Raw genomic sequence first — 11,579 nt, 5'->3', positions numbered from 1 at the left:
TTGCGAAATGAAGTTATGTGTGGCCCCGGGATCGATAAGTATGATCACCTCCTGCTCCTCTATGTTTCCCTTTAACTTCATGGTCGTATTGGATGACGTACGGCCACAGATTGCGGGGATACTTCCACAAGGTTCGTTTCTAGCCGCCGGCAGCTCCTCCGCCGTGGTTCCCGGAAGTCTTCGGCCGTTCCTCGGGAATGAGAAGAACATTAATCTCCCTTTGTTTGCAGCGATGTCCCGGAGACCATTTCTCCTCACATCTGAAGCATAATCCCTTTTCCCTCTCGTCCGCACTTGAGCATCTGTCAAACGTTTTACCTCCCCTGTTTGGCGCACGTTTCCGCTTCGATTCAGGTGGTTGAGTGGCTGGTAAGTGTGGCTGTTGCTGGATGGTGTCATGCGTCCATATCCTAATCCTCTTTGACGGAAAAGACCTGCAACACGGTTCTTTTCTTCGATGTCCAATGCTATTTCCATTGCTTCATCTGTATTTCTTGGTCTCTGCACCCGTAGTTCGGCTCTTATTGCTGGAGTGAGTCCGTTTAAAAATGTACTCAGTTGTACTTCAGCTGTGATGTTGTCCAAGGGTGCCAATAATCTTATAAAATTTCTGGAGTATTCCCCTACGGAACCTTCTTGTTTGATAGACAGGAACTGGTCATAGAGTGAACCTGCCTGTGTATCTCTGAAATGTCTCAACAGGAGCCTTTTCATTTCTTCCCAACTGAGAATGGCCCGTTTCTTGACTTCATACTGATACCATAACAGAGCGTCGCCGGTGAGGGAAATAAAAGCTGCCTCAATTTTCTCTGATTCATCGTACTGGAAACAAGAAAAATATCTTTCTGCTTGCATGATCCACCCATCAGGATTTGTTCCATCAAATGTTGGCATCTTGAGTTTCCGCAGTCGCTGTTCTTGTCGATATTGGACATGACCCAGCGAACGTTCTGATTGAGTTTCTCCCAATCGAGGGCTGCCCCGGCGTGTATCGAATGAAGTTCCCCTATAATTTCCATCGTTCGGACTCTTTGGCATCTTGGACGTATCTTTTATGCTGAAATCCTTGGCTGAGTTCTCCCCCGCATCTTGGTCCTTTCTTGAATTTTCTTGCATCTCAAAAAAGCTTTTCAGTTGCTGCTGGAGTTGTTGTTGCATTTGTCGCCCCACTTCTTGGATGGATTCTTTGACTGCCGCCAGTTCAATCTTCATTGTCTCCATCTCTTCTTCCATGTTGTCCGACCGTTCGACAGCTTTCTTGGGTGCCATCCGCAGCTCACCGCACCAAAATGATAGAACCTCCTTGGTTAGTTGATTCTATTCTTATCAAGTAACAAAGGTGAGAACCAAATGGTTGCTGTTTTATTGAATTTCAGAAGAAAACAATTACAAACTGGGTTGAGCTTGTTCGAGAGGCTCTACTCTCCTAATTCACCTTTCGAGAGGGTGTTACTCTCCAATAATTCCTTTCTATTTTTCTGACCCCCTTTACAATGATTATCCCTCTCTAATTTATAGTTTCTCCTCCCAAATAAATGTGCCAGCTGTCTCTGTAATATTATGACAGCTGGACTATGTAAAAGTAAATAATAATAAAATATGACAGCAACCTTACCTAGACCAAAATATATAGATTAACTAATACAGATTATATACTTCGTATAAAATAATTATTTATCTAAGTAGTTGGTTTTTCCTCCTCTTATACACGTGATGTATAGGTGGTGTATCACTTATTCACCTGTTGACCTGACCACAAACAGAATTTCTCTAAACATCCCCAGAAGCCAATCGCCTCAAGTAAGTTAGCTCGACCAACCAGAATTAGATCATCCGCAAAGAAAATGTGAGAGAGAACCGGCCCTCTCCTACTTAGCTGAATTCCTTTAATGGCCCCCTGGTGAAGAGCATCATGGAATAATCTAGATAGAACTTCAGCCGCCCAAATGAAGAGGTAAGGGGATAAGGGGTCACCTTGCCGAAGTCCACAAGAAGGGTTAATCCTCCCAACCAGAGGATTAGCGTCCACTTTGAGCTCGGAAAGAAAAACAAAATCCGGAGAGCGGGAAAAGATCAGGGACTTCAGTTCCCGAACCGTAGAGGTCTGCCCCAACCCTCTACAGTTCCAGGCAATACCTCTCATGGCTCCTGTGGAGGAGATTCGACATTCTCCTCCACAGGGTTGTGGGAGTAAGAGGACCCACTCGAAACAGCGTCATCGATCACAAACGAACCAATCAGGGCATTCTTCAGAATTCCGGAGCAGCTCGGGGAGCTAGAACTATCCTTAGATGGGTCATCAATCACCAAATTCGAATCATTGGCCTGGTGCTTAGTGTCCCAAGGGAAATCACGAACAACTTCTGGATACTTGCGAGGAATTTTGTGAGGCCGAGAACAAAGAGAGGCAGACGCTTCGAATTTCCTTTTCTTGAAGGGAGTAGTTCTCTCATTAACTTCAGACGAAACCGGGACCCCAATGTCCCCTCCGATTTTCCTTATCTCATACAAGTCAAGGTTCCCAAAGTGTTTGAGGTCATACAATAAACTTTCTCGAGCATTAAAAAATTGAGTCAATGCTTGATCTTCATTATCTTGCTCCACTGCCCCATGGGAAGCAATAGGCAAAATAGAATTAGAAGAAGCCTCCACGTGCCCAATGATAGCTTGAGATGGATTAATTGGCCCAATGCTATTATCATTTACTCCCAAAGAATCCGGTCCCATTGGCCCATGATTAATATTAGATACAACTTGAGTCTCCACCAAAGTAGGCCCACATGAAATAGGATTAATATTAATGGGGGGGGGGGGTCCACTAACATTAATACCCATATTCATATCAAGTATCATTGGCCCACTAATTTTGTCCACAAGATTGGAGTTCGGCCCACTATCCTTCACGCACGGCCCAATAAGCCCAACATCTCTTCTTTTATCACCAAAGGAATTAAAAGTCAACTTATCTTTATGTAGATAATTAACTCCAAAATGGTCAGCTCCCACCTTCGGCCCACCAGCAGAAACGGGCTTCACATGGGCCCGATCCACTAAGATGTTACCACTATTTTTTTCACATAAATTCAAATCAGGCACAATCTTCAAGGAACGGTCTTCTATAGCTTCAGAGATAGGTTGTTCTATAACAGGTAACACTTCAGAGACCTTTTCCATTTGAGCAATTCCATCTTCACTTTCTCTACCCGATTTGGAAGAAGGAGGTACAACACCAGCTGGTTTTAATTTGGAGACCCACTCCGATCGATGAACAGTACCAGTACCAGCAGACAGAGCTCCACGCTTTGTCACCATCCCTGACCGTGTCGAGCCACGAGCAATGGTGGAGACCGATCGCCTGAAGTCACCCTCGCCATGGCCGAGAGCTACCACCTTGGACGGACGGCGAAATGGAGCATAAAGAGCATAACCAGAGTTCTCACGGCATGGAGAGAAAGAATTAGCGCTGGAGAAGACATCCCTGTAGGTTGACGACGTTGAAAGCCACGACCCGAATAGAGGGAAAGGGGTGCCATTGTCACTGGTCACCAACTCCGGCGAGGTAAGCGTACACCCTCTTCTTTGATGTCCGAGACGTCCACAGAAATAGCAGAATATTCCTACTTGTTCATACTTGAACTGGAGCCATCTCTTGACTCCCGAATCCAAGTCAAAAAAACAACCCGAAAACAGAGGCGAGTTGAAGTCCTTCTCGATCAAAATCTTGAGGTATTTCCCCCACGAGGCAGGATCATTTTCTTTCAAATCTACATAGACGAATTTCCCTGCTGTACCACCAAGTAATAACCCGTTAGCCATAGAAAAAAACTCATGAGGTATATTATGTACCTGAACCCATATACGCATTGTGTCACTGAGAACCGGGGAATCCGAGGTTGAAGACCAAACATGGAGAAAAAAGGTGTAGCCTCGGATACACCAAGGGCCATGGTCCAATGCCCAGCTCCTGTCTTCCTCACGAGAAAACCGTAGCTCGAACCAGTTGGAATGATTAGAGCCCTCAGCTAAGGCCACCACGGACACAGGAAACTTCCAAGCTTTGGCCACAAATTCCATAATATTGGCCTCACTCACAGACATGGGGGCCACTACCTTTCCCAGCAGACAAAAGGTAGATAGAGCTTTCCGAGAAGATTCGCAAGGAACCAACTTGACCAAAGCATCATTAACAGAAAGGCATTTGCCTTTAAGAGGGGGGGCTAAAGAAGCATTTACTACCTCCATAAATGCCGACAGCAACACGACAAACCAAAACAAAACACCACAAACAACAACAGGTAGAAAAAACAACTAAGACACTCAAAACTCTTACTACAAAACCCCTGAGAGAACCAAATGGAAGCAGCACACCAGAACTAGGACATGGACAAGTGAAACTAAGGACTTAACCACCAGAACAATAAAGAGACTTTGAAACCAAAGCAAACCAAAGCAAATAGACCCAAACAGAAAAACACACGCAAGCAAGAAGCAAAACCAACAAAAAGGACTCACGAAGCAACAAAAAGCAGAACACTAAGGACCCTCAGATCAGGAAGAAAAGAATTGAGACACAGCAAGGGATAGAGAGAGAACACAGTAGATGACCATGCTCTCTTCGAACATAAAGTTATTAACACATATATATATATACATATATATATATATATTTTGAAGAAATGTTTCATTAAATTAAAAATCAACAATTACTTAAAAATTGATGACAAACATCTATCCAAATATAATTTTTAATAAAATTTGTAACAAAAGTGGCCAATCCATGACCTTCTCTTTTACAGAAGGCAAAATAACATAGTAAAAATCCCCACTAACAACAAATAAAAGACTAACGATGACATAAAAATGCATTAAATTAACACACGAATTTGTAATCCAAAAAATATCCATAAATAAAACAATTAGTGATAATAATATAATCAAGTCATAAAAAAAAAAAAATTGAAAAAAGAAAGAATGATGATGAAGTCATTTAAAAAATTGTTGACTTTGTATTTTTTTTTTATTCTTCTTCAAGGAAAAACTAAATTTAGTGTCACACTATCATTAAATTTGGCGTCAAAAATTATTTTTACTCTAACCACAACACTAAAAATTACACTAAAAATATTTTTTATTATTATATTCATTTTTTAATAAAATAAAAAATAATATCATATTAATTAACAAAAATTACCACAATTGTTATATTTAACTAATAATTTATATAAATTTACAAATTAGATTAAAGATAATAATTTGATTTTTTATGGATGATTTAAGGGTTAATTAATTAGAAAAACTTAAACTATAGGTAATTGTTAGAATAAGCCCACTTTACCTAAATCCCAAAACTACCCCTCTCAAAATTCCACACCCATTCTCTCTCCTTCCTTCTATTCTTTCAGTTCGTCCCAACCGAGTCGTCCCAATCCCACCTGAAACCCCAAATCGTCTCAAACTCCAGCCACACACACACACAGGAGACCCACCGGCCCACGACGCTCCCCCACCGACCCACGACGCACCACCACCGAAGCACCACCACCGTTTTTTTTTATTATTATTATTATTGATTTTGTTTGTGATTTTAGTGTTAAAGATAGATTTTGTTAGATTTAGGGATAGATTTAGGTTTTAGAATCTCAGATCTATGATTTTGGACAAGGTCCGATGGGGTCCAATAGGGTCGAATGAAACTGTGAGTTTGCGAGATAGGAGACGTAGGTCCGATGGGGGGTCTGATGGGTCTGATATAGGGTCCGATGGGTCCGATATAGGGTCCGATGTAGGGTCCGATTGTGTAAATGGGGGTGATGTAAATGGGGGCACTTTAATGATATCATAAAAGTTGTCATATCATACAAATATTAGTAATTATGTGTTTAGGGGAAATTTTTTAACCAAATGTAAGCATAAAAAATCAAAATTTTCTAACTATAATGGACACGACCATAAAAAAAAAAAAGAAGACTAAACAAGTCTCCCGAATACCGAAGCAAGTAAGCGTATATCAGTGCGCTACTTTTAAAGAAGTGTATTATTTTTGGCGTATTAAATTTTTCTAAAATTTTCAAGATGTTTTAAATAACTATAATATACACTACTATATAAAAAAATAGACTACAAAAGTATGTCGGATGTTGAAACAAATAGGAGTAGATTCGTACATCACTTTTAAAATGTACATTGTAAAATTTCCCAAAAAAATAATTCTTAATTTTTACAAATACAATAATATAAATATTAACTAAATTATATATATATATAAAAAAAATTATGCCGTGACTATGTGCACATCATATATGTCGTGCACGGTAGATAAAACAACAAAATGCTACAAGAAATACAGCATCCTTGGACGACATATACACACCATTTAACATATATGCAGTCTCCTGGGAGCTACTCTTACCACTTACCACACAGTGAAGTTCATATTGAAAAATAAAAATAATTAATAACAATAATAATTAACCAAACTCACTAGTAATAGTATTACGTTTGACAACGTATTGTGTGGTATAGTCAGGGCTGGCCCTGAGAATATATGGGCTTAAGGCGGATTAAATTTTGGGGCCCTCAGAAATATATATATAAAAAAATTAAAATGAGTGTTATGAAATTCGAACTCATGACATTGTATAATATGTCATACACCTCAAGTAACTAAACTATGACTATTTGTTGTTTACAATATACTTAATTTTATTTTAATAAAATCCTAATATTTTTTTTTTTTATTTTAAGTCCCCGAAATGACATTATATAGTAGTAGAGAAACTTTTATTGGTTTGTTTAGATGGAGAGTTCGAATCTCACTATAACTCTTTATTGGAATGAATTATGCTTGACCTTTTAAAAGACTAGCTTGCTATGACGATAATATGTCATCTTTAATGGGATAGGAATCCTCGAAGTATATACCAATAATCCAATTAAAACAGAATGATATTTAATACTCATATAGCTGTCACATAGTCTTCAAAATTAGTCCTCGAGATTATTAAAATTACTGAAAGAGTAAAAAAAAAATCTACACCACGTGATTTTTTTTTCTAATAAAAAGAAAATACTATTAGGTTTGGTTTTATGAGTTGTTTAGTAGTATTAGGTTTGGCTATCTAGCACCATAGTAAAGCTCATACCTTATTGTACCATATGCTTTAACACATTGTACCATACACTACCAAACAACTTTATTTTTTATTTTTAATATATTTTGAAAAATGAACAAATATTTTTAACTTAATTAAATATTATTTTTTAAAAAAAAAAAAAAAATTAACAACTAGCTAAGAAGAGAAAGCCAAACCACAAACCCACGGACCTCCACCTTCGACGGCCATGGCGGCGGCGACGGCAACACCACTCTGTGCTTCAACTCTTCCTCCACACTACTCCAATACCTCCCCCAAATCATTCAATCACTCCCATTTCACGGTCGCAGTTCCCAGAAATCTCTTCTCATCGTCCTCAATTTCATCTCTAAGACAATCGAAAACGACGCCGCTTTCGGCTCTGCCTTCTGTATCGGCCGCCGCGACCACCGCTTTGAACGCTGAGCAAGCTCCGTCTGAGGTATCTGCTACTCCCTCAAAGGCTCTTCCTTTTCGGGTTGGTCATGGGTTTGACCTTCATCGATTGGAGCCTGGGTATCCTTTGATAATTGGAGGTATTAATATACCTCATGAGAAAGGTTGCGAAGCTCATTCTGATGGTAATCATTCGTATCTGAAATGGGTTTCTTTTAATTTTTGGATTAAGTTAGTAAAAGCTCTAAATTTACAGAAATTTCGACTCTTTGTTTTCCATATTTAGATAGTTTTAATCTTATATTTGGTATAATTTATAGAAATTCAAAATAATTTAACTCGTCAAATAGTCTGTTGCAAGTTTAACACTAAGAGGTGCAGTGTAGAAGAACTCTTAAATTTTATACTGTTTGGTTGCTGAGAATATAAAAACTTGAACTTTCTTAGATTTTCTTTGTGAAAAGAGAGTTAAAGATATATTCTTTGATTTGGGTTTGTAGGGGATGTTTTGCTTCATTGTGTAGTTGATGCTATTTTGGGTGCTTTGGGGCTTCCTGATATTGGTCAAATTTTCCCTGATTCTGATCCCAAATGGAAAGGGGCTGCATCATCAGTTTTCATCAAAGAAGCTGTAAGTTGTTATTGTTATGTTTCATTCAACCAATTTTGTTTGATTTTTCTATGCATTTTACACTTGATTGAATTGTATTGTGCTTATGAAATCTTCAGTCATATACAGATTTTTACCATTGAATTGAGTTTGTGCTATGTTTCCTTTTAGCTGTTCAAACATAAACTCTAAGCAAGAAATAATGTTTTTCTATCTTTCACTAAAAGTGCGAGTATTCGAGCAAGGCAAGAACAATCACACCAAAACGGCGATTACTCGCTTAAAGTACGAATACTCAAATAATAAGCAATGAAAAAGAAAGTAAAAAGTAATGACACAAAGGAAATATAGTGGTTCAGCAAAGCTCGGTTTGCCTATTCCACTGTCTATAACATAAACTCTAAGCAAGAAATGATGTTTTTCTTTCTCTTTTCATAATGTTAACTAAGTATTTCATATTTAGTTTTATCAATTTTCAACACAAACCCAAATGATTGAGACTGTTGGGATTGGGATTAACCCTTGACAAAGTCTTATTTATCTGTTTAGGTCTGACTTTTTGTTTGAAGCCAATAATGAATTGTTAACTGTAGAATTTACATCCACACACACACACTTGTTGAAATTATCATTTAGAATTATACTTGGGAAGTTTTTCTCAACAATGTCTCTTTGTCACAAACAATGGAACACAATTATTGAAAACCATTCACTCTGAGCTGTCTATTAGTAGTTGAGAGACAATATAAACATGTTTGAATATGTTTTATCTATATTTTAGGTGAGACTGATGCATGAGGCAGGTTATGAGCTTGGAAATTTAGATGCAACATTAATTCTTCAAAGACCAAAGTTAAGTCCACACAAGGAAGCTATCAGAGCCAACTTGTCTGAACTTCTAGGAGCTGACCCTGCAGTTGTTAATCTGAAAGCGAAAACTCACGAAAAGGTCGATAGTCTCGGGGAAAATCGAAGCATCGCTGCTCACACTGTGGTTCTTCTTATGAAAAAGTAGAAAAGAATATGCTTGGAAAATCCTTGTCAAAAACATGTGGTTAGTAGTTGTAACTTCCATATACTAATTACAATTCTTACATAATGTAAATGTCACCCTTTTCGGAAAAAGAAATAAAGAACAATATATGTCTCAGAAAAATGTTTGACATTTATGAATAACTGATTAAATTTGATAACTTAACAAGTTTCTCAGTCAAATAATAATGGCTTTAGTTAATTAACCTTCATAGCAGACAAGCATGATTTTTCATAGTTTGAAAGACCAGTTCTGAGTGAGTTTTATTTACTTATATATATAAATATTAGCTACTTGTGTTTTTCCAACATTATAAGTCTCTGTTTCATCTTAATAATATTATTAGCTTCAAACATAAATTTGTTCTATTAGAACTTTCAACGTCTCACATGTCTGAATTTTCTAACTCATGACTTTTTGACAAAAAATATTATAACAATAATTATGATTTTCCATGGTTGGAAGTTGGCCTGACTAAACTGGTCCAACTACTCAGCTCCACCATAGATTAGGGCTGAAACAACCCCGGTTGACCAAGAAAATTTAACCGTCAAATTTATCGTAAATAAAAAAGTTAATATCATTTTAAACTCTGTGTTTTGCAAAAAATACCGATTCGACTTTCTATTTTGTTAAATGACAAACTAGATCATGTATTTTCTAAAATTGTACAAATATAACCTTAGCTTAATTTTCAATTTTTTTTTAATATAACCAACTTGAAGACAATTTCTAGTATGAACAGATATAGAAAACGTAATTAGTTTTGTAATAACACCTCTATATCACCTTATTATTATGTTTAATTTTGATAAAAAATTAGTTAAGTGTACTATTTAGTATTATTTTAAAAAATACAGGATTCAATTTATCATTTAATAAAATAGAGGATCCAATTAATAACTTTAACAAAACTCAAAGTCTCAAATCATATTTACCTTAAATAAAATATAATGAGTCATCCTTATTAATTTATATTTTTATACTATGAAAAAGAAGAAAAGGATAACATTACTTATTGGGTACTTTATGTTTTAAATTAATAAAATTTTAGTAAACTGTGTTCTCAAAACAATTGTCGGATATTTTGGACAAGGTATTTGGGACATGGATTGTTATGGCTCCCCTATTTTATTTTATTTTTTTTTACAAATTTTTTATAGTGTTTTTTTGAACATTATATAAAAATATATATTAGTCTTTCGAAAATTAAAAGAAAAAAAATATAATTTTATGTATTTTACATATAATATTTATTAAAAATATATATATATATATAAAAAATAATTTTCTTTTTTATGTTTTAATTAGAGTGTTGCTATTAGACATTAGTCTGCTAGGTATTACACTAAGGTGGTACTCAAAGTATGTGAATTTCGATATTTAATTATGTCAATAGTGATATGATGCTTACTAGCATTTTGTTTTAATTATGCACCTATACTAAGTCGGTATAAAATAGGATTTTGAACTCAAATTTAATTACAAATTATCAAGTATCAAATGAGTATATTCCCACCATGTGTAGTGTAGTAATAAGAATGTTTTTGTTAGCATCTTTCTTTGTTTGGTTACAGGTTCGAATCCTATCACAATTTTTTTAGGTGGAGTTTTATTTGCTCTTTAGGAGATTAACTTATTGTGACGGTCTATTTTAAAAAATTAAAATTAAAAGATAATGAGATATGAGCCTATATAAAGTAGTGATTGGTTTACATGAATGAGTATAGGAATGAAAGTATTATTCCTAAAGAAAGATCATTCAAGTGTTTGGTTTGTTTATTGCCATTAAAAAATCCATTCCAATAGGAATTGTAATTCATGTAAACTAAGGAATAGCTTTTTCTAAATAAAATGACTTGAAAAGTCATTCCATACCAACCAAAAATTATTTTTCCTTATATACCCTTCTCATAAATAAAAGATTAAAGTTATAATTATATGGACAATATATATATATATATTTTTTTTAAAACATATATCTACAACATTTAATATTACAATAATATGTCTATTATTTTTTTGTATAAAATTATAAGAAAGCAATATTATTATTAAAATTATATAGATAGACGATGTGTGATGATTAAATTATATGAATAACATACTTAAATATTTAATGTAAACTAGACTATTAAATTAAATATTTATTTATATTTTATTGTTTGATAATTAAATCTAAAAAAAATACAATTTGAGAGTGATACATAAATATATATATATATATATATCGTTTTTTTTATTTGTACTTTGATGGTATTTTTATAAAACAAAAATTATTTTAAAACGGTAAAGAATATTTTGGTCAAAATAATAAAATTTTTATTTCATTCCATATTATACCAAACATCATAATTTTTATTCAGTTATTGATTTCATAGTTTTACCAAACAAAAGAAAAGAAATT

General features: G+C 35.2%; 1 protein-coding gene across 1 annotated transcript; it reads left to right on the top strand.

Moving 5' to 3' along the window:
- Positions 1-7,176: 7,176 nt before the first annotated feature.
- Positions 7,177-9,332, top strand: LOC115716460 (2-C-methyl-D-erythritol 2,4-cyclodiphosphate synthase, chloroplastic). The gene is made up of 3 exons (XM_030645266.2): positions 7,177-7,714; positions 8,030-8,160; positions 8,921-9,332. The coding sequence occupies exons 1-3, from the start codon at positions 7,342-7,344 to the stop codon at positions 9,152-9,154; spliced, it is 738 nt and encodes a 245-aa protein (XP_030501126.2). The 5' UTR covers positions 7,177-7,341; the 3' UTR covers positions 9,155-9,332.
- Positions 9,333-11,579: the final 2,247 nt, after the last annotated feature.

This window comes from Cannabis sativa, chromosome 5 (assembly GCF_029168945.1).
Source record: "Cannabis sativa cultivar Pink pepper isolate KNU-18-1 chromosome 5, ASM2916894v1, whole genome shotgun sequence".
NCBI classification, from domain to species: Eukaryota; Viridiplantae; Streptophyta; class Magnoliopsida; order Rosales; family Cannabaceae; genus Cannabis; species Cannabis sativa.
Note: the sequence above shows the minus strand (reverse complement) of the source record. Positions and strands in the feature narration are given on the sequence as shown.

Coding starts and splice junctions, on each gene's coding strand:
- LOC115716460 (XM_030645266.2), top strand. CDS start 7,342: ATGGCGGCGGCGACGGCAACACCACTCTGTGCTTCAACTCTTCCTCCA. Junction 7,715..8,029: donor TTGCGAAGCTCATTCTGATG/GTAATCATTCGT, acceptor TTGGGTTTGTAG/GGGATGTTTTGCTTCATTGT. Junction 8,161..8,920: donor CAGTTTTCATCAAAGAAGCT/GTAAGTTGTTAT, acceptor TCTATATTTTAG/GTGAGACTGATGCATGAGGC.